General features: G+C 40.0%; 1 protein-coding gene across 2 annotated transcripts in view; it reads right to left on the bottom strand.

Annotated features, from left to right (window-relative positions):
• The window catches only part of Rdx (radixin), a 64,095-nt gene that overhangs the window by 4,752 nt on the left and 34,751 nt on the right, over positions 1-24,592 (bottom strand). For both annotated transcript variants that reach the window (XM_057766941.1, XM_057766942.1), the window contains exons 11-14: positions 18,874-19,034; positions 17,486-17,578; positions 14,742-14,984; positions 13,281-13,441 (exon numbers count right to left, since the gene is read on the bottom strand). In XM_057766941.1, the coding sequence (XP_057622924.1) occupies positions 13,281-13,441; positions 14,742-14,984; positions 17,486-17,578; positions 18,874-19,034 (658 nt within the window). The remainder of the gene's footprint in view (positions 1-13,280; positions 13,442-14,741; positions 14,985-17,485; positions 17,579-18,873; positions 19,035-24,592) is intronic.

The raw sequence follows: 24,592 nt of genomic DNA, 5'->3' as shown, positions 1-24,592 counted from the left end.
AGAGGAATGAGATGCCACCAGCATTCTGCACTGGGCTGCAATGAGCAGAAGAGTAGTTCTAATGCTGGGAGGATCGGGACTGTCAACACCGCAGGAAACCTAGAATGTCCCAAAGAATCTGCAAATTATTAAAAAAAAAAAAACACTAGGGATTCAGCGATGCTCTTAAGGCCAGCAGACAAAAACTAATTTCATTTCTCTACCCTAGCCCTGAATATTTTCAGTCATAACCCTTAAAAGATTGTGAGATAAGACTATTAATAAACCTAGCAAAGGACACATGATCTTGTTGTAACAGTTTAAACAGCGTTACCTAAACACATGATGGAAGATGCCAATAAACTGAGATGAAGTCACCGTTATCAGGAGGCTCTAATATCATACAGATGTAAATATTTCCCATCAAAAACTTTTTCATCATAAAAGTTAAACTAATTCTGAAATGTATAAAAAAAAAACTGGGGTCCAATATAGGAACGGCTAGAAAAACTGCAAAAGTAATCTCCATCGGAAATGAAGACTTAAATTAAGACAGGCTGGTACTGACCAGAGACAGACATGGTGCTTCCTGGAGCAACACAGCGAGATGGGAAAGGAGCAGCAATGGCAACCAGCAGGGAGAGCATGAGGAGCCCAGACCACAGTCTCCCACAGCAAGGACAGAGCCTGCTACCCTCTGCACAGGCTCGTCCACCCTGCCTGGGAACCATGCACCAGGTGCCAGTCATGGCCTCCTCGACCAAGCCCACCTACAGCGCCCAGGAAGTTTGCCCCTGAAGCCCAGCGTACATTGAGTAAGTAAGGGACCCTACTTCCCCTCCTCAGAGGCTGCTTAAGCCACTCCAGGACTTCCCACACCAGTCCCAAGGGCAGGGCTGGGCCTTTCAACCCTACTGTGTCTTACTCCTCTCCTGGGCATTGCAAACCACCTCCCCTGAAAGAAGCAAGAGGGAAAACAGCCAACAAACTACTCCAGATGTGTAGAACAGGAGCAAATATAGAATCCGAGACAGCCTGCCTCCCAGTAAGTCCCTAATCCCATGATAATGACACCTAGCAAGAGTGACCCGGAAGAACCGCCGCACGAAGAATTGAGAAGAAAGACTCTAACGATACTCAGTTACTCAAGACATAAATATACAAGAGAGGGAAAAAGAGAGAGAGATAAATGAGCGCATCAATCTGAGATGTGAAAATAGGAGACACGAAGAGAATCATTGAAGAAAGCCCAACTGATTTAATGCTGGAAATACAAAATTCAGTAAGTCGAATAAAAACCTCAGCGGAAAGCCTCCATAATAGAACAGATCGCGCTGGAAAAAGAATCCGGCAGGAAGATACGGTGGATGAGTCAGAGCAGGCAGCAAGGTCAGTGTCCTTCGGGGGACTCTGAAGGCGTGTTGGTTTAAGTTGATGTTAAAAGGTTTCAAAGGGCAGGGCATGCCCTTTGCTACGACAAAGTAAACCTCCATTGTGACCACATCCAAATTCCTGACAGCTGAGAACCCCACACCACAGGCCATTTGTGGTTCTGTCGTCTGCAGATGCAGGGTCTCACTGGGCAGCTTGGCCAGCCAGGGATTTCTTACATAAAACAGACGAGTCTCAAACACAACGCGCTCTTCCGACTTCCAACCTTCACCTCCCAAGTATGGGATAGGAGGTTTGTGCAATCTGCCTGTTATGATTCTGAAATCCAGCAAACAGCCTTTGGGGCTGGGTAACTATCTTGTCTGTCTTCCTACCAGTTTGGGGTTCTAACAGTGATTTGAGCTTTTTTCTTTTTCCTGTTGCTTACAGATCTAAAGTCTCCCTAGCAATGAAAAGCACACGAAACCTGGATGTAAATGAAGCCACGCTGGAACTCAGGCTTGCATACACCACCCATGCTAGCTGGAGAGTCACACGTGTGACTAATTGGTTCATGAAAGCAAAAGCCTGATCTTCATATAAATAATTTGCCAACCCAGATACAGTCGCTCACCCCTGTAATCCCAGCACTCAGGAAAGCAAGGTAAGAGCACCATGAGTTCAAGGCCAACCACCCTAGCTATACAGTGAGCCCTTGTCTCAAACCAAAGACCATTTGCCAATCCTTGCTCTGATTTGATGGCTAATACCTACAAATCTAAACACATCTCTAGCGATTTTCTTAATAATGTAACTGTTTTCATTTCAATTCCACAAGTAAAAATGTATTGTTTAATAGAAACATAAAGATAAATTAGATCTGTGTTTATCTGCAGACACGGGACATCGGTAAAATATTGTGTTACTTTTTCTTTTCAAATATCCTAATAAGGTCGAAACGACTGACTTACTGAAATAATCACACTGAATCTGAATTCTGAGAGCAAAGTTATCGTTTTCCCCTTCCCCACTGACCTTCACTCCATAGCCACAGGGAACTACAGTCCTGCTTCAAGTCATCAGGACCTCACTTCTCCCCGCCCACTGGGCTGCCTTCCTCCCTTCATCTCTTCCCTCTGGCCCCAACCTCTAGATTTTCTCCAGCCTGCACTCAGTGGTCCCAGTTCCCGAGGAGTCCTGGAACGCATTACTCAATGCCTTTGAGTAACACTGACTCAGCACACGCTTGCTGCTCTTCACGTCCCCAGTTGTTTTCCATAGTTTCTTTTGAACTTGGTAAAGAATTTCATACAAAAGTGCTCTCTATTGCCATCATTTCTACCGCCCCACCCCGTGCCAGCTTCTCCTGGATCCTGTTCATTTCCTCTAGCATTCATGACCTCGTCTTTAATACTGCATATGTACATATATGTGAGCACACATGATCGGCTGAGTACAGTCAGTGTCACTTCTGTGCATGTGTGTTTAGGGCTGATCCTCTACGACGATAACCGACCTATCGTAAGCTCGTCCTGGGAGCAGACTGATCCTCCCTCTCAACAGTCACTAATGGCCTATAGCTCTTCACCTGGATTAAAGGCACCTCTTGGGGGGGCATGTGTTTCTTCTGATTTGGGGAGCTTTGACAAGAAAACGATGGATTCTCTTCCCCGCAAAGGCCAAGCACCTATCTCTTTTTGCATTGAAGCCTTCACCTCATCTTGAAGATGAAACGGCTGAATGGAACCCAGTCTTCCCTGATGGGTTTACTTTCCAGTCCCCGCCACCCTGCTACATTTAACCTGAGAGTTTCATGAGTTCAGCTTGCTTTCTCTACTAATGGACATACTCACTCGGGGTGTGCAGACAAGGAAGGCCTACAATAGCATTTAAGCATATCTTGTCACTTTAGTATACAGTGGTCATGACAGGTATATAGACATAGAAGATGTGCACATATATAGTCCCCACTTCAATGCAAACCTAAGTCCAAATACAGACTGCCATGATGGTTATCTTTGGACTAACTACTGTGCTACTAAGTAGGATAGTTTACCATCTTCAAGGCCACTGTAGCCTTCCTGAGGTAACGCTGTGGATCAGGGAGAGGTATCCCTTCCTCAAGGCAGGTGTATCCCTGTGCATGGCCAATTAAGTACGGGACTAACACCCAGTGCATCTTCACCTTCTGTCGCTCAAACTTCTGAAACAATTCGGGCCAACCTCTGGAAATAATGTGGTCTCCAAGGCCAAACTGCTCAGTGGGCATGCGTCTAAACCCCATAAACTAGGGGAGATGTGGCCTGGCCCCTTTCCAACTTCAGATAGCACTGACCTAACTTCATTCAGAATCAGGCATAACCCTTTCCTTCTTTTCCTGAAGCCAGTCTAGCCCTTTCTGCCCTAAAGGTCTTCCGTGTATGCCATTCTCTCTTCCTGGAACACTTTCAGCAAAGACAGTAGACTGTGGTCCACTGGGCTCCTTCGGGCAGGCAGGTCTATCTTGCTAGGCTTGATAAGCTTTTTCAAAACCTTGTGAAATAAGGGGCAGATTTCAACAAAATCACATTTTACCTTCTACCTACTAATTATTTTGTTGAAATAATCACACCCGGTTCTGCGAATTTAGAATTCTTCTCCAGGCATGGTTAGATTTCCTGAAATGGTTAACCTGTCTTGAGTTATGTGTGACCTCACTTCTCGAGGGCCTCCCTCCCTCCAATCCTAGCCTCTCTAAGCTGTGTCTGGAAGGCTTTCTGACTTATTGGAAGATCAAAAGGTACAGCCATACTGGGACTCCTGTGTCTGAGGAACCATGTGTACCTTAGAGACAGCACGAGAGCCCTGGACAGACAAGAGTCTGGCTAGGTCCAGCGCACCCACCCTCCTGATTCAAGTGAAGGCAAGGGAGCGGGGTTTCTCTTCCGTAGAGTGGCAATTTACACACCACCTCTTCGTGGGGATGCTTGTGGCCTCTGAACCCTGATAATCACCCCCAAAGTTTTTCCTGACTCGGCCCTGTGTTTTCACAGGTCAAGTGGAAACGGAATTGCTTTCATGGGTCAAGGACGGCACAATAGCGGCTAGTTCACAAACCTGACCTAGCACAGAAATGTGCAGTGTTTTAGCGCCGCTTACTCATGCCGAAAGCTTTTCCTACAGAAGTCAGCTCAGGGCAAGGGCGTATATCACTGTGATGTCCTCAAAAGCGAGGACAGTGTCTGGAAGGTTCTCAGCTGCCGTTCTTTCCCCATCAAAGACCCTTAGGAGTTCCACAAAAGACCTATCTGGAGGCCTTCCGCAAACAGGCCACAGCTGACTTTACTAGCCATGACCCCAGACAGCCCTTCGACTACTCAGCACTGCCCTTTACCCGGTTCTGAACCCAAAGTCAATCCCTGCTGACACGGCGGATGCCTGGGTTCCAGCAGTGGGGAGTGTCACACTCTCTGTGGCCTCTGTGCAAACCGCTCTGGAGACCAGCTCTCCATATTCACCAAAGTGTCGCTCGGCCTCAGAACAGGGGGAGCATCCGTGGTCTAGCCGACAGCAGCAAGGGACTGTCTCTATCCGCTGGATGCTCATCTTGACTCTCCTGCTTCCTCCTCTGACTACGCTGTTTTAACTCATCGGTGAATCGCCAGGGCCTTGTTATTAGTGTTACCACACCAGATGGTGTGGAGCAACTCAATTAAGTGCCGCTCGGAACACATTTGCCCCAGAGGGTAATTATTTGCCACTTTACTAGAGAGAAGCCTGTGGACTTGGGCAGGAGTGCCCAGTGGAGTTCATGCCGGAGGGTAGCTTTAGGCCCTTGGGGATGGTAGGACTCTGCTACAAAGAGCACTTCTGTTCTTTGAGGCTTCAGGATCACAAGCAGCAGTGGTTCCCAACCTTCCGACTACCGTAACCCTTTAATACAGTTCCTCGTGTTGTGCTGACCCCAACTATAAATTATTGTTGCTACAACAGAACTGTAATTTTACTACTGTTATGAATCATAATGGAAATATCTGATACACAGGATATCTGATATGCGGCCCCTGTGAAAAGATCATCCAACCCCCAAGGGTCGCAACCCACAGGTTGAGAACGGCTGACTTGGAGGTTTGTGAGAAACACCTTCCAGAAGACACTGTACACTTCATCTGATCTAATGCTTTCTTCAGTGACTGTATCCCAAGTGTGATCACTCTGGAGTTTCAGGGGAGTCAGCCCACTGTGCAAGGTCTGTGCTCTTCCCTCCCCAACTGTCCCCAGCTTGGAAGCACTGTTGGAGCTCTCCAAGGGTCTGGCTTAAGTCCACTTTCTCTTCTTAACATTTCCCCGGCCCCGGATTCCATCAGGACCCAAACTGTACATCCACCCTACTTCCCCTCACGACTTGCCCATGTCATGGGCTGCCTTCTGTACATCCACCCTACTTCCCCTCACGACTTTCCCACGTCATGGGCTGCCTTACATGCTTCCTTATGAATGGGCAGTTGCAGCACTTCAAGTCTTTCTGTGCCTTGATATAGTTGCATGTAAGTTATAACTTTATCTCTTGTGCTTTTAGAAATTTTCGGAATAGACTGCCCAAAGATGCTACACACAGTAAAAAACTATAGCTGTATGCGCTGAGATAATCACCATTGGGTCACATCTTGATGATTATGACCCTTCACAATGACCTAAGAAGCTGGCTTCCTAGTCCCTAGAAACCTGTTTGCTGGACATCTTCTAGTCATGACATCATTAGGGTTATCTGAAGGCATGCACCCTACTGAGGCAAGAGCTTTGCAACTACAAGAATTGAAAAGTACATGGCTTTTAGCCAACATTAGACAGTAGTTTTTAAAAATATATCTGAAGTCCAAGTTATCCATATCTGATTCTAGAAAAATGCTGACTCAGGCAATCTGATTCAAGCCTATAAACTCAGAAATCAGAGTTGCAATACAACACAGTGTTAGACTTGGAATTAGACCTCAGGATCTTCAATTCTAGTTCACCAGCAACCTTCCTACAAAAGGTCACCAACAAGGTCCTGAAAATCCCTAAACAAGCAGAAGAAAAAGAGTATTGCTACTCTCAGCAAAGCTGAGATCAGACAACATCTGGGTATGTCTCTCCTCCATAGGGCCACAGCCTTCCTGCAGGCTAGCTACAGAATGAACACTAGGCTTTCTTTAACCTCTGCACTCTTTAGTTATGTGTTACATTGCAGCATGAATTATCAAAGCCACAAGTTGTCCTTGAATCAAAATGTGTACCCTGGCACACTGTCTCCCAGCTTGCACAGCATCCTTAAACTCTGCCTCCTACAGTCAGTGCAGTGACCCCCACTTTCCATGTACTTTTTCCTGTCTGCAGACTAATCACTGAAAATGGCATTCTGCCATCCGGCCTTTCTTTTTAGCAATGTGTTCAGCAAAACCTACTTTCCCTAAGTCGGGCATAATGGCCTGTAACCCCAGCACTTGGGCTTACAGCACCGAAGCAGGACTAATACAAGTTCAAGAGATTGAGAGCTGTTTTAAATAGAAATTCTAAAACTTTGTTCCAAAAAAACCAAAACCAACCAACCAAAAACCCAACCATCTTGCCAGGCGGTGGTGCACACCTTTAATCCCAGCACTCAGGAGGCAGAGGCAGGCGGATTTGTGATGAGTTCAAGGCCAGCCTGGTCTACAAGAGCCAGTTCCAGGACAGGCTCCAAAGCTACAGAGTAACCCTGTCTCAAAAAACCAAACCAAACCAAACCAAACCCAACCACCTGGCACGGTGACAGCACACATGTATAGTACAGACCACCTAGAAGATTACGATCAAAGCAGGCTAGTTAATGCACAGGGGTCGGAAGCCAGCTTGGGTAACACATCAAGATCTTAAAATTAACAAAAGCATGGGTTGTTTTGTTTTTTTTTTTAAAAAAAAGAAAAACCAAAAGCCCTAGGTTAATGGCACCAACAAATATACCAAACTTCACCAAAATCTTGTACGCAGCAAAGGACATCAACAAAAGTGAGAGAGAAATTCACAGGATGGCAGAAAAATATTTGCTGCTCATATTTGGTACGGAATTAAAATCCTAACTCTCACTGAATGTGGTGGCACACACCGTTAATCCTAGCACTTGGGAGGCAGAAGAAGAGAGACCTTTGGGAGTTCAAGATCAACCTGGTCTGCACAGTGAGTTCCAGGACAGCCAGGGCTATCTAGAGAGACCCTGTCTAAGAAAAATCAAACTAAAATCCTGAGATTAAGAATAGCTTGAATTCTGAATATAAAGATCTCTTTTAAAAACTTAATTCAACCAAAAATAAATTTAAAATGGACAAACCCAAATGAATAGTCCTCAAGGAAGATACACAAGAACCATAAGCAAATAAAGAGGTAAGTACTCCATATGCTTTTTTTCATTTAAAATTCAAAGAAATATAAACCAGAACCACAGAGAGTTACTACTTCATTGTCAGAACAAATAAAAGGAGCTCTCCAGAAAATATCAATTGTCAGGGAGGGTACAGAGACCTGGGAGCCTAGTGCATTTCGGTGGGAACACAATAGTACAGCTGTCATGGAAGATAATATGACAACTTTTCAAAATATGAAGCATAGGATTAGCATGGGATTCAGTGAATCAATTTAGGGAGTCTGCCTTATATTCACAGCAATGTTCAAGCACCATCAGTAAACGTGGAAAAGCTAGAACAGCACAATGGTAAAAATGTGCCAACCCTAATGCCAACTGATCAATTAATGGATAAAATGGATATAAACAACTCAACCTCAACAAGAAATAAAACTTGCTAAAATGAGATGACATTACGTGAAATGTATTAAGTATGCCAGACAGAAAAGGATGGATACTGTATGGTTTACTCTGATAAGGTACCTAGAAATCCCACAGTTCAGAGACAGAAAGTACCAACACTAGCCACCATGGACCAAGAAGAGAGCTGTCCTTCAATGGGTATAGCTTTCCCCATGGACAGGAAGAGAGCTGTCCTTCAATGGGTACAGCTTCCCCCATGGACAGGAAGAGAGCTGTCCTTCAATGGGTACAGCTTCCCCCATGGACAGGAAGAGAGCTGTCCTTCAATGGGTACAGCTTCCCCCATGGACAGGAAGAGAGCTGTCCTTCAATGGGTACACCTTCAGTGTGGATGAATATGCTCTGGAGATGGATGCTAGTGATGGGTGCACAGCAATGACAATGTGGTGCTACCACGTTGTACCCTTGAAATGATTAACAAGCTCACCTTACATGTTTGTCACAAAACAAACCCATAAATATTCAGCCAAAAATGCCATAAAATTCCCACTTAAGATACTGCTGCTGCTGTTATTTGACTGAGTAAAAGGTCAATCTTCTTATAGTTACAGACTCAAATCAGGAGCTTCCTCTCTATGGGCATCTTTATTAATCAACATTAAAAGTTTGACCCATGAAATGGAAACTGCTATGTACTAGAGAACCAGTTTCCCTGGGAACCACACCCAACACCCATTCTCTTGACCGCTCTCTTTCCTGCTACTGCCCTTCCTTATATCTTGTTCTCATCATTGTACAACTGTCGTCTTTGAGCCAATGCATTTAAAACTTAAAAAACTAGAAATGGAGTGATAATATAAAAGACTCAAATGCTACACTTGAGTTTCATAGGTTTTTAGTATGAATAAAAGGAATCGGAGGAGGGAGATACTGTCTTGGGATTCTAATAAGCGCATGTTTGTAGGTCTAATATTCAAACCAAGAAAATGAAAAGGTTATATACATTGTGAGTGTGATAAGAATGTCACAATCCCCATCTCATCAGAAAAGCTCCCAAGTCACCTGAATGTCCCCAGATTCTAAAAGCCTGCTTGCTATGCTTGATAGTGTGCATAAGACAAAGCTAAAGTCAGTACCACTAGCTTTTGGGAACAAATGACACGATGACCAGTGTAAAACCCCACATTTTAAAGTGATTAAATAAAAATGAACAATTAGGACAAGGAAATAAACTTCAAAGATGGGAGTAACCGGTTAGCTAAACATGGAGGAATCTAAGTATACAAAATAGCACGAAGCAACAACATGGCACTGACGTTTTCAAAGTAAACTGATACTGTAACTGAGAAATGCAAATTGATGTAATAACTAGGATAAATTAGTATTTGAAGTCTCATATTTGAAGGGTCATGGTCATTCTTATCTTGCTTCAAGTCCTCAAATATAGCAGGCAATTCATAACAAATGTTTTTGATTAAATGAAGGTTACTAAATAAGAATGTGTACCACTGAGTGTACAGGAGCTCCACGGAAAGACACAAAGGTGACCTAGAAGTCGTGGACTTTAAAGTTCTAGATGAGATAAAGTTAACACTTCAATGCTTAAGGCAGTGTGTATACAAGCATGAAGGAAACACGTCAACCCTTGGTATGTGCATAAGGAAAATGTCATGCTTACGGCAGTGTGGACAAGTTTGAGTCAAAACATTTGATTCACAGAGATAAAGGAGTCAAAGAGGAGACGGGATAGGAGTCACACAGCCTTTTCCATCAGGAAATGGCAGCTCTTAAATTCCTAAGAGATGGGCTTATTACTAAGAGATAAGTCTAAGGAAAAACAGGAGTTAAAAGTATGGAACTGGAAAGCCAATGTTGAGAAAAAAGCATACCCATGTCTGACTTATCTATGGTGTAGAGGCAGGGGCGCAACTAATTGTCTGTTTATTTGGATGGGGAGTAGACAGGGTGACATTTAGCCTAGGCTGACTTTGAACTCAGTGTGTACCCAAGGATGACAATGAACTCTTGATTCTCCTGCCTCCACCTTCTGAATTGAGATCACAGGTGTGGGCCAGCACACCTGGCTTTTGAACATTTTTATGATGTAATCAAAACACACACAGAATCCACTCAACTTCCAAAATGTTTGAGGAGAACATTAGTCTACATGACGGGCCACATCTGCCTCACGGGTTAGTAAATTAATGCAAATTTAATAATCACTTATATTTTAGTTAAAGTTTTAACTTTTAAAACAAGCTGAGTTTTCATTGGTCACATATACTTGTGAATTTAATGTTTATCCTTCTGTTTCTTAAAACATCCCAAATCTATAAGGCAATGCAAATTTAAAAAAAAGGGAATTATTCCAGCCAACAGTAATGTCAAGCCATTTTTCAGTGCATAATAAAGAAAAATTCCAATAATTTGTTAAGTTTAAAAGTAGTAATTCTAGTTAAAAAAAATAAAGCCTCTCTAGATAAAAAGTAAAACATTCTATAAAAAAAAAAGTCTTGGCTTTTAGAGTGTTCTGAGAGCTGTCAGTCTTCTATTTAAGAATATTTGCTAAGGATCAGTGAGAGACTGAAGGCAGTTCTACACTCACAGTTGACTGCTCTGACAGCTTTGGTAAGACTAAGGTACTTAGCATAGAATATAAGGAACACCGGAAGTGTAATAGTGAGAAGAGTCGTCAAGAGGAAGCCCTGTCTTCCTTGGGAAAAAGAAAAAGCAATGCATGAACTCCCAAATTATCTTCAGATGTCAAGAATCTAAGAGTCACTGTGACCTCTCCAGGATAAAAGGGTGACGAAAAAGGAAGTCTATATAAGGATTCAAACTTTTCTCCTAAGATGTCATATAGTTCATGGCTCAAACTATAATTTCAAGAAATATATGAGGAAAACATGTTAAATAACAACAGTGGAACTCAAAGGCATGAGCTTTTGTCACTTTATTGTTAACCAATGAATATTATCCAAAATTAGAGATGTATATGTAATTTACTTGTACAACATGAAATTATGCTAATGGGAAATTACCAAATACTCATTAGTGTGTTTTTACATTGCTATATGAACATGTGCTCTCAACTGCTAATGATAAACGTTATAATTGGTTTAATCTCTATGAAAACCCATATTGCAAATGACTGTTCCTGTTTAGAAAAATCCATACAACTTTAAAAACGGATTAAACCCATTTTAATCCTAATCTACAAATAGACTATTAACAGCAAATATAACTGGTAACCTCTCAACACTGTAACAACTGGTGTAGCAGTGATCTTGTACACAATGCAAATAGGGGAAAACCAGTGAAAATCCATGGGAAGTCAACTCTTCTAGCAATAAGGACTATCGCTCTAGAGCTTTGGGAAAGAGAATGCTCGTGTTTCCAGGTAGGCCAGGAAGTCCTACCATCTCCCCCTCTCATTATGGAAAGCAGAAACATTCCCTCACAAATGATTTTGAAGCATGTGCACAACCACTGTACAACCGTTACTTCAAGGTTAACCAGTTGTCTCTTGTCCTACAGAATCCAAAAAATATATTAAGCAAGGCCTTTCCTTTTCATAATGTCTGCCCAAATTACTCCTTTTAAAGTCAGCAAAATAAAAAACAGCACGAGATATTTTCAGACATAAGTGGAATCTACTGTGCATGAAAACTGCTTAATAAAATGGCAATTGTAATAGATAAAGTAAGTTTGAGTGCATAATACCGAATGGAACGTAGCTGAACCACACAGAGAAAACAAGGCTTTCTGTATCTTCAAACTCAGGTGCTTCATGGTCAAAGAATATAAAAACATCTTTCTAGCCAGAAAGACTTTTCAATAAGACATAATTGAAATGAGATTGGATTTTAGAGACTGCAAATAAAATAAGCAGTGATTTAGAAACCAAATATGCTAAGATGATGTACCTTTCCCACCACGAATAAAGGACGAGAATCCTTCGCTGCAAAGGCAATGTCTTACTTCCTCAGACACAGACCACCCCTCAGCAAACAGCACACCAGTGAGAACAAACAATATCTGAACACACATCAGAGCCCCACAGTTCAACAAAAAGGCAGTTAAAGCATTAGCATTCAATGAAGGGCACGATTGAGACTGTCTATGGATAGCAGACATGCAGCGCGCACACACTGTGTGGGGACAGTCGCCACAGTGTACAGTGAGGTAGTATTACTTCCTTAGAACTGATGCTTTCTTTCATCTGCTGCCCTTGCAGGAGGGTCCAGGTTTGTTCCTTCTGACAATTAAAATCAGTTATCATCAACAGTATCTATTAGACATCTGTTTCTACAGCAACCTAAGAACAAACCTTGAATTTTTTTCAGAGACCACTTATTCGCAGGCAGAGTTTTATCAATAAATTCTCCTAGGACTGATGCCTGCTGGCTCCATCTCTGAGGCAGCAGGCAAGAAAAGTCATCAAAGGATTATAGGACATGTCACGCCAATCACTTGAGCTGGCAATGATGACTGTGCTTAAGGAAATGCAAAGTAACCACCCAATAATGTAATTAAGGGATTTCTGTAATAATTAACCACCTCTGCACACTGTACTGTTCAATGTTCTAATCATCTCGCGATGCAGTCTCTTACACCATGGCTGCTGTCTCATCAACCCTGTGTCTGTTTACCCCGATACCTCATCTTCAACACCTCCAGTAAGTGATGTGTATGACACTAACATTGCGGCTCTGCCATGACAGGGCATGAGAAAACACATGAGTGAACATGGAAATGTATGTAGGTCAAACATGGAAAGGGCAAAGAAAATTGAGTTCATTAACTAAGCATGCACTGAAATGTTCACCATCATCCTAAGATGTACACCGTGCTCAAAGCACACAGACACATTTATCAGACATGGTCATTAGTGTTGATATTCAACTGAAAAAATCAAACAAAAAAAATGAAAAATGTACAGAGATGACAGGATAGCATTATCAATTCCCTGGCCAAAAGAAAAATGACCAAACATGACATCACACTGCCTTAATGCTGAAGAGCGCCCTTCAGACTTCCGCTAGTGAGCACAGTCAACTGCTGTGAGTGCTTTGGCAAGGTGGGATGCATTCCATCCATCTGCAAGGCCTGCTTTTCTCTGGTGGTGGTTCAGCTTAGGAAGAACATGTATCACAAGAACAGCTCTCACATTGCTTCAAACTCATCGATACGCTGCTTCGTATTGCCTTGTCGAATCTGTCTCAGAGTCTTGTACTTATCGCGGCCTGCTTTGACATTCTCAGCATGAAGAACATCATTCTGTGTTTTCTTGGTTTCATCTCTGGCTTGGGCTAATTCTGAACTTAATGCCTGCATTAAAAAAAGCATTGCTATTACATAGAGTTTAACAAATTATGAAAAAAGTTTAAAGATGCAAAAATACATGTACACCAAATCTGACTCTTTAATATATTCTTAATCTTTCCACTGCGGAGTGGTTTTTTTTGTTTGTTTTTTTGTGCTTTTTTTTTTTTTTTTTTTTTTTTTTTTTGGTGTTTTGTCTGCATGTCTGTCTGTGGGAACTTACAATTATTCAGGTCCTCTGAAGGCCCAGCCAGACCATTCTCTTAACTGCGGAGTCACATCCAGTCCCACAAACTTCTTTTGTTAGTAACTGTGATAGGGAGGAATGCCCACGGCCTTTCTTTTCTTTAGTCATCAGCCATAATATTTTATATATTCTGAACTGCTTTCACTTTCTTAATCCAACACATGAAATAACTGATCAAGTTCAAGGTAGTCATTTTAAAGAAAAGTTAGTGTAAGATAAAAATGAACATTTTCTCTAGAAATCTTAATACAGTTATTATAATTTTCCCTTTTTTAAATTAAGATTTCACCAAGAAAAAAATTAAGTTACTTTTTAAACTGTTGAATTACGCTGAAATTTCCTATTCTGACCTAATAATATACATTTAATAAACTGATCTTTTAGTTTTAAAATATGAATAATTCTGATAAAATATTTTAGATGAAGGATGAAGTATCAAGTGTTGCATCTGTTTTAAAGACTAATGTAATTTTACACAGTACTAGATACTTTCTCCCTTTGAAAATGAACCCATCTGATGGAGGAGGGTCATCTTTCTATCTGTTATTTCATTGGTTAAATAATAAAGAAACTGCCTTGGCCCTGATAGGACAGAAAATTAGATAGGCGGAGAGACAGCACAGAATGCTGGGAGAAAGAAGCCGAGTCAGGCAGTTGCCATGATTCTCCCACCCGTGTCGCAGGTTAAGATCTTCCGTGGTAAGCCAGCTCATGGTGCTACACAGAATATTAGAAATGGGTTAGATCAATATGTAAGAGCTAGTCAATAAGAGGCTGGAACTAATGGGCCAGGCAGTGTTTAAAAGAATACAGTTTCCGTGTAATTATTTCAGGTGTAAAGCTAGCCGGGTGGCGAGACACAGCCCCGCAGATCCCACAACAGAGTGGCGCCCAAAACACCCATCTGTAACTGAAAACTCATAGTTAGCAAAGCCCTTGCTAATGGTTGTGTAATGGAAGCAACGAGAGACTTGTCACTTCAGGACAAATAAGAAGAGTCAATCACAAGGCTGGCCCGGACTGCAAGGGTTTTGAGTGCACACACAGCTGCATCAGTACCTGGAGCTGCTTCTTCACACGTTCATTCTTCTGTGTTTCCGTCACCCGCTCCTCCTCGCTTCTGTGGTTCATCACCCCCTCGCTGGACAGCTCGGCACTGGCCTCGGCGCTGTTCTCGTCCTGCTCGTCATGCTCATTCTCCGTCGGAGGAACAACTGGCGGAGGCGGAGGGGGAGGGGGCGCAGACATCACGGTTTTTAACTCTTCTTTGGTCTTTTCCAAGTCTTCTTGAGCTGCAAAAGCCTGAACATTGAAAATAAGTTTGTTAAACTGTGAATAAAAATACTTAATTCTGTCTTTGTAACAAAAAAAAATATATTTCAAGGTAATGATGATAAATCCTTTTAATTAAACCTCCATTTTATAGGATTCTAGCAGATAGGAGGCATAAACATTTTTTAAATATTTCATGCTTAAAAATATTAATACAGGTTTATTCTTTGTTGCTGTAACTGTTTTGCAAAAGCTTGGTGGGAAAAAACTTAAATCTGTACAATGCTGAGAAATGGCACATTTTATAGATTATATATGAGGCACAAGCAGAAAAATAGTCAATGGAATAACCAGACTGTCATTACTCTAATACAGTGGTAAATTAAAATCACTCACCTAACAATGGGTTAACCAGATAAGTCATCTCACATGATACAACATAAAATATCCAAATTACTGATGATTTGGGAACAGTGCTCCCTGGGTTGCTTAGGAAAGTCTCACTTTCCAGTCTCGTCCTATGTCCTATTAGGAGTCTATCGCACTCTCAAAGGGCTCCGAAACCATGGGGTCTCCCATAACAATTCCTTAAGCTTGAAGAGCTTAATGGTTACATTTTAGAATCTAAATATAATCTAACATTACATGAGATAAAAATTCAATAAAATGGAATTATATAAACAAAGATTTCATTTCACACATAAATAACTGTATACAAAAATATAAGAAATAGGAGAGAATGTACACTGTTCTAAAATAATGTTGTCCTAGCTTGTAGGACTGTAATTTTATTTTTTAATTAATTTTTGTTGATTTCTATGCATTTTTGAATTGCTCATAGGACTTGTAGCTGTAATATATTTTAAAAGTTTGTATGACTCTAAAATTCATAAATCCATTTCCAAATAGGGTCTATAAAATTCTCATGACAAAAGCAGTATAATAGGAAGACTAACCATTTTACCCCCTTTCTACATGTATATTTTTGCACATATACATATAATATGTCAAAAATGTTCCAATTAAAAATTGAACTGTCTCAAAGAAATTTAAGAACAGGAAAAAAATGTCATACAGTAAGAATATTTTACTGTAGAAAAACTATTGTGTATTTCATGTACCTTCCTTGGATATAAATATCATAAGTGCACTATAAGTTGATGTTATTGAATTAGACTCATTGTCTTCTCTGTGCCATCCCTCCAATTCTAAGCTTGACTTCTGCACTTGTGAATTCTCATCAGAAACCTTAGCAGCATCCACTGCGCCCTTAAGATTTACAAGCAGTTAAAAGGCTCCTGGGGAAGGAGCTTAGGAGACTACCTCTCCCTAAGGAGCAGGGAGTTAGTGGTTGCTCAGAGAGGTGCAGCCACTGGCAAGCTCATCATGTTTCTGTAACTAAGATTTTACCCAAGCTCTGTAACCCTAACAGACTCACTGGTCCATTAAAAAGAAAGCAACTCAGGAAAGTAGAAGGGAGCTGCTGCATGGAAAGGACAAGCACTCAGTGGGAGCAGCAGCAGAACTAGAAGGAGTAATTGGGTGAATATGGCAGACTATAGTATATGTACACACGGGAAAGTCAGAGTGCCCATGCATAATTAAAGCATGCTTGAAAAAAAAAAGAAAGAAAGAAAAAAAAACCCAAAAAGAAAACAAGAAGTCCTACTAGTAAACTACAGCCTAACTCAAGCTCGCCTCCTGTGACTGGCTGCTGCGCTTCAGTCCACCACAGTGTCTAACTCTTCAACCCTTTCATCTCACTATGGCACCCTTCGGGCACTTATGAGCATCCAATATATCAATCCATACTTCACACTGATTAGGTCTGGGGTTCTTTTTTGTTCTGTGTGTTTGTCTTTATAAAATCTTTTTTTTATATTTATTTATTTATTATGTATATAATATTTTGTGTTCATGTATGCCTGAAGGTCAGAAGAGGGCGCCAGACCTCTTTACAGATGGCTGTGAGCCACCATGTGGTTGCTGGGAATTGAACTCAGGACCTTTGGAAGAGCAGGCAATGCTCTTAACCTCTGAGCCATCTCTCCAGCCCTGTCTTTATAAAATCTTGCTCATTGTGTTAACTGTGCTCTGAAATCTTCTAAGCCTGGTATCACATATTCCACCAATGTGCATCAGCAAATATTTGTTTGATGCCCTATAACTAAGTTTCTATTATTCAACTGTCACCTAAATCTTCTAACTTTTGTGAAGTCACACCTGATTGTTGGCTATGCTTACTTACTCTACTAACTCAATTCTTTTCCATATGGTAGAGTCAACAACGTGCTTCATCCCTTAATCATTTCCAATCTTAAACTAATTTACTTCTCAAGACCCAACTTAAAAGCTTATGACTTTCCCAGGTTATCGGTCTGGTTCCCCTAGATGATCACCTCTTATGCATCCCCCAGGGACTGAGCATGTACCAACCTCACATCACCTGTACAGAGCAAGCAAGCACATTCCTGGCTCACTAACAGAGCAGCTATTCAGTAGACGCTACCACACAACAAAACAGTGATTACTTTGTGTTGCCACTCAGTAGCTTCCTCTTCCTTTTTCTTCTTAGCTTCCTCTAAAAGTGCAATCTTGGCAGTGAATTCGGCAAGTTCTGCTGCCTAAAATTAAAATATTTATATATTATAAATACCGGAGACAATATTTTTTAATATTCTGTTATAATTCAGTCAAAAATTTTTCAGGTACATGCTTGGGCTGTTTTAAGTCTCTCTTAGTCTTCCATTTTTTTTTTTTTTTTAAAAAGGCAGATTTCCTTAAGATTTTAACTAACTTCTTTGAATAGGTACTTAATATAATGAGATAGATAATACAAGGCAAAGTTAAAATACTTTTTTCTACAGATGAGCATTTACTTACGTTTCATTAATAAGAGCTTAAAATGTAAGAGCATGTTTTAAAGTTTATCATTAAACAAATAAAAATCATAGAATGTTCTGTTATTGCAAAGGCACTTTGTCAACAGTCTCATCTGATTCCTCACCAGTTCTATTTTCAAAGAGAGAAAATGAGAAGTTCAAAAAGCAAAGGACAGGTGTGACATCAAACACCTGGAATCCATGCTCTCCTGGTACTTAGGAAGTGGGAACAGATAATCAAGATCAAGAGTTCAAAGGTCGCCTAAGTTAGTAGCAAGACTGTCTGCAAACAAACAAGATTCAAAGACATTCAGTAAATAAACACCTGAATTAATAAGATTTGGAATCTTCTCTGTGTCGTGCACATTCTCATTATTTGGAAGTACATCAAATAAACAAAACTTCAACCAGTCATGGCTTATAGATGACATCCAGAAACCAAACATGCTATCTCGATTTATCAAAGTGCAAGGCGCCACATGTCTTACTGCAGAGCCAGTTCAAAGTCAAAGTCAGTGGTTGTCAACCTGGAAGTTACAACCCGTTTTGGGAAAGTCACAAGGGTCGCCTAAGACCATCAGAAAACAGCATTTACATTATGATTCCTAACATTAGCAAAATTACACTTATAGAAACAAAAATAAATTTTTTGGTTGTAGGTCACCACAGCATGAGGAACAACTGTATTAAAGGTCACAGCATTAAAAAAGGTTGAGAACCAGTGGTCTAAGTGAATGAAAATCCTTTTGTTGGCCACTAGTTCTACTTAAAAGGAAACTGTAAACAATATACTTTATGAAAGAAAATGTATTTTCAATCTTTAAAAAGGAATATATGACTCAAAACACATGGACCTCTTCATGCTGTTTGGGTACCGGTTTGGATTTTTAATTTTTTCAGGCAGGAATAATGTTCAGTTCTGTTGCTTGTTGCTATCCCTTCGGCATGCTTTCTAGAAAGTGTCATATACTTGGGTTTGCCATCACACCATGTCTTTGGTGAAGTTTAGCTTTTTCCAAGAACAAGCAGGGCCTTACCAGCTGCTCCTGGTTCTTCATCTGGTCCGCAGCTTGCTTGGCTATGGCAGATTTGGCCTCCTCTGCAGCCCGGCGCTCCTTGTCTAGCCGCTCTGCCTCTTCTTTCGCTCTTTGGCGCTCCTGCTCCAGTTCCAGAGCTTTCCGCGTCTGTTCTTCTAGTTCTGTCAAAGGTTTCACCCAGCGCACAGACATGGGTTAATTTCAATCATCCTCATTACAGCATGATGCCAAAAACTTGCAGTTTCTAAAAATCAGTGTTTAAACACATAAACACTTCAAATTTAACCTTGTAAAGAGTAACAGTTTTACAAACATGTAATTCAAAACTGTAAAGACATTGAAAGTCCCTTACAGTTCAAGTTGTATAGAAGCACACACTTAATTTTTTTTAAAAATCTCTAATTTTAAGTTTTGATCTGGGGGAATTAGAAAAGCTGGAGCCTGGGTAGAATAACTCAGTAGGAGAAGTGTCTGCTCAGATGTACAAGGCCCAAGGTGCAATTCCCAGTACTGTCCAAAAGTAAAGACTGAATTTTTTTTTTGTTTTTTTGTTTTTTATCTCAGTAGGCACCATATTTAGAGATCTATAAATTAATGCATTTAAGAGCCATGGGGCTAGGGCTCAGTGGTACAAGTCTTGTCTAGCACACAAGATGCCCTAGGCTCAAACATCTTATAGGTGATTCTTCATATCCTTAAACCATATACTTCAAAATTGGTAGTTTTGTAGTATGCTAAATTTTTATGTCTGTCATAGTAAAAAAAATTACCTCATAACAAAATTCTTAGATGTTTGGATTACAAATTAAATTTGACATAAATAGAAAATGTTATTTTCTATCAGTTTTCTGTAATATCAATTAAAAAAACAAAAGAGGTACAGTCAATAGCTTTTTGTAATAAAATTTTTTAAAGAATTTTTAAAAAATTATGCAAAAATCTATCTTTCCAAATGTTAAAATGAACATTATGCTAATCTCACCTACAAAGAAATATTTGGGTAGTCATATGACCTTATGAAGAAATGCTCTGCTTTCACCAGCGCTCTGAAACAAGGGTTAACAAACAATGGCCCGCGGACCAAACCCAATGTTATTTTACTAACATTTGTTGAATCATCATCCACACCCTCACTCAGAAGTTACATATGACTGCTTTCACAAGACAGCCAAACCAGTAATTGAGACTGTGTAAATGCCTAAAATATTTACTGAATTACCATATGTGAGTCAAATCTGGTGAAGGATTTGGTAAGAATGATAAAGAATACAAACTGTCCCCCTAGCTGGTTCATAAAAAAATCTAAAACTTTCCATCTTGGGGTATTTAAAATATCAACTCTTTCAAGGCAAAGGTTGGAGAAACACAAAGTCAAACAGCTTATGCCCTACTCATGTCCGAGTAGAGTGCTCAGTCATCATGTTTATATGGAGGAGACAGGCAAAGTTAATGGAAATTCAAACCAATAAAATTCCAGGAAGCTTCTTTTTCTCACTCATATTTGAACACCAGCATTAAACGATTTTGAAAGTCAAATAATTTCTCACCCCAAGAACAAAGTTTAGAAGCTACTGCTAACATTGTAGTAACAACAACAATAACAACAACAAAAATACAGCCCAAAACTTCAAGTTTTTTTCTTTCTCTTTTCTAAGATAATGGTTTATCAATAACACTACTGATTTCCTAGGGAAAACACATAATCTTAGAAGAAAAAAAATATGTGACAGTTCAACATTCACAATTTTTAGAAATCACAGAACAGTGGGATTGTGCATTACTGGCTAAAAAAAAATAACATAGTATACCTACCTAAGCAATGACAGAGTTATTATATGTCATTGCAAAAAAAGTGAAAATTTCGATGAATAACATAATTATTAGGATACAATAATTGAAAACAATAAGGCATAAACTTTTTCTCCCCAGATACAATGGTGTGTAGCTACAGTCCTGAGTATTTTGGGAGGCTGAGGCAGAATGATCAGTTTACTCTAGGAGTTCAATGTCAGCCTGGTGAATAAACAAGATCTCTTCTTAAAACACTCCAGAATATGTGTCACTCATGTCTTCTGTGTGACAAATGAGAACACATTTTCACATGTGCTGTATATTCATTCTGTAAACAAAAAGGTGTCTGGTTCCCCAAAGTGGACAGCAGCAAAGCCACACAGCAGCCTGGGACTAGCATCCTACTGGGCCAGGAAGACCAAGATGAAGATGTAGAGCTTGAGATTGAAAAAGTACTAGGAGGACAAGTGCCTGAAAAGGGGCAACCAAGGAGAAAAGTCTCATCAGATACGCATGCTATTTTCCTTCAATATATTTGTCAATTCTCCAAATATGCACATGAATGAGACACTAGGAAACACACAGGAAGCACGTAGGAGACTACAGAAGCAGGGAGAGAAATCACACTCTTGTTAAATGACAGCATTTGAGGCTAACACAGACAAGTCTACCATCTCCTTGGGAGAAAATATTTGCAAATCATGTATTTGATAAAGATATGTATCCCAGACATATAAGAACCCTCAGAACATCAAGAAATCCCACTGGCCAGTGGGGAGAAAATTTGAACACTTCCCCCCAAAATAAAGAAATGGCACATGGAAAGACACTCAGCTTCATTAGGCACTGAGGTATCTAAATCAAAATCCTAACAGTACTGAAAATCATTTAGGAAGATGATAACCTAAAAGATAATCATTAACATATCCTGGAGAGGATGCAAAGAAATCACACATGGCTATAGAAACATAAAGCCATTTTCAAACCAATTAATTAGGCAGTTCCTCAAAAACTGTAAGTCAATATGGCCAGCAATATGAAAACATACAAACATGAAAATACTAAAATAAATCTGTACATGTATATCCATAAGTTATACACAACACAGTGAAATAGTAGAAACAATGCAAGTGCCCAAGAACAATGAATAAAATATAAAATATCATTCAGCAATTTAAAAAGTATGAAATGCTACTATATGTTTCAACACAGATGTACTTTGAAAATACCAGGCTAAGTAAGAAACCAGTTATGTGTAGAGAAAACATAAATCTGTAGATGAGGTGAATGGATTAACAGTTGCCCATGGCTGGGGGAGGATTCCTGGAAGAAATTAGTTGACTGCTTAATGGGTATGGGATTTCTTCTTAGAAACGACAGATTTTCAAAACTGATTGAGGTAATAGGTGTATACTACTCTGAGCATATTAAGCATCATTAAACTGTGTAGTTTAAATGGGTAACTTTATGGCATATTAATTGTATCGCAACAAAGCTATCAAGGTAAAAAAGATAAGACTAAATCTAAGATCTCAAAAAAAAAAAAATCAATGACAAAATTTACATAGGGAAGACAAATGATTAAGAAGTAACAAAAGCATGCCATAATGTTCATTGTCTTATTCTTATAGCTTGCCAGAACAAGAGTGTACAGTTCACATGAACTTAACAAATGACTGAGGTTACTCCTAACAGATGTATACAGACCTCTCTATCAGTACCTTCACTAAAATACTGGTTTTCAGAAAATAAAACTAAAAACAATCTCAGAAACCCTAAGAAAATGAAGATGTTAAAATGACTCACTTATGGTCATATTCTAACGTGATGACAAAATTAAAGCTTTGCTCCATTACAAGCGGCACTAATTCTCATCACACCATCATGCTGACGGCCCTCCACAGCACTTCAAACTACATAAAGTGATTATCTTTAGGTTATTGCTCCATCTTTCATCAATAAAGTGTATACTGCATCAAAGCAGGGACTACATCTATATAGTTTCGTGCCCCCAGTGCTTAAGTGCCCAGAATTAATGAAATCACTAGGCCACAACTCCTTTCTACAGCTTGTCTTACGAAAGTCAAACTCACTTTGATTATTTGTTAGAACAGCAAATAAATGGCAGGTCTGGTGACATTATCTTTCAGGTATCCCAATATATCTTCAAAATGTTCTAGGACAATTGCTCTACTCTTTTTGTTCTATTTAATGAGTTATTTGGAATTATAGCATAAATAAAAATTAAAACAAAATGACAATAAAATATAATAATCTAAACATCATGACATATGGTCATCTACTGATTTAAATTGAGAATTCAGCACAAATTACAAGACAATCATGTAGGTTTTAGGATCGCCTGGGAAAGCTTTATTTAAAAAACAACAAATACAGTGGATGTCCTCTGTCTTAAGATGACTCATCTGCAACTGTCTTGACAAAGGTGCTCTATATTCTTTCTGGTCTATCTCCCTTATACTCTTCAGTGCTTCTTTGAGTAGTTTTGTAAATCATTAATACTTTTATTATACATCCTAAATGAATGAGATTAAAAGATTTAGTAATCATTCTCTCAAGAGTTATATAAATTTAAAAATGCTATGAATCATTATTCCTTTGCTATTAAATTTTCATTCTTTAGTATTCACTCCTTCGGTATAATCCAGGAGGTCATGTGTGTGGTACTAAGAAAACTGACAGCCTCACACATGTAATCAAGTATCCCATCAATGTGCCCTATGCCCCTTAATCCAAGTTTCTTTCCAGTATTCATGAAAGGTTCAACTTATACTGGTCACGTGGTCCTTAGCACACATGTACAACGTCACTCTATCAACGTTTTATACTTATATTTCTTTCGTCTGCACAGTTTTACTGCCACGAAGGTTGTATGTCTGTACTCCTAGAAGATAAAAATGTACCAAAAGCAGAATGCACAGCATCAAATTTGGAACTGAAGAATAACATTATGACTCCCCTTTGTGATCTATAAACAGATGCTTTACAACTTTAAATTAAGTAAATTAATTCTAGGTATGAGAGGTGAGGTTTAGCTATTAAGTCAGAATAAAACTCGCTTCAAGCCGGGCGATGGTGGCGCACGCCTTTAATCCCAGCACTCGGGAGGCAGAGGCAGGCGGATCTCTGTGAGTTCGAGACCAGCCTGGTCTACAGAGCTAGTTCCAGGACAGGCTCCAAAGCCACAGAGAAACCCTGTCTCGAAAAACCAAAAAAAAAAAAAAAAAAAAAAAAAAACCTCGCTTCAAAATCTGTGTTTGTTTAGTTTGTGATAATGGCTACACACGAAGGCCAGAAATCAACCAGAAGCTAGCTGTTCCTCTCTTTTTGAGACACAGTCTCTCAGGACCTGGGTGTCACTGATTTGGTAAGGCTGCCTAGCCAGTCAATCCCAGGCATCTGCTTATCCCAGCTTCCCCAATGCTGGATTACAAGCGGTGCCAGCATGCCCAACCTTTTCTATCAGTTCAGGGAATCAAACCCAGATCCTCAGGCTTGCATGGCTAGTGTTTCACCAAATGAGCCGTATCTCCAGCTCAAAGTACACAGCTAGTAGGATGGCACGTGCCAGTTGTCCTAGCATTTGTGAGGAGGGAGCCAGAAGGATCAAAAGTTTGAGGCCAGCCTGCATTATAAATTTAAGTAAACATATGCCCCTCTCCACTCAAAAGTCACAACAGTCTGCACTAAAAATTATTCCCAATACTCCAGGAATTATGAATAGTCATTTATGTGACTACCTCCTCTGGACACACCTACTGGAAAATGATTCTGACTGTTTCTAAAAAACATTGCCACATGGGAACATCATATATAGAATCAAATTAAGCTTTAAATACCACTGTCATTACTAATAAAAATAAGTGGCTAGTTCTACTAACTGTTAGGGAAAGGTGGTATAGAAAGA

Source organism: Chionomys nivalis, chromosome 4 (genome assembly GCF_950005125.1).
Source record: "Chionomys nivalis chromosome 4, mChiNiv1.1, whole genome shotgun sequence".
NCBI lineage: Eukaryota > Metazoa > Chordata > Mammalia > Rodentia > Cricetidae > Chionomys > Chionomys nivalis.
The sequence above is the reverse complement of the archived record's forward strand: the minus strand, read 5'-3'. Positions and strand labels throughout refer to the sequence as shown.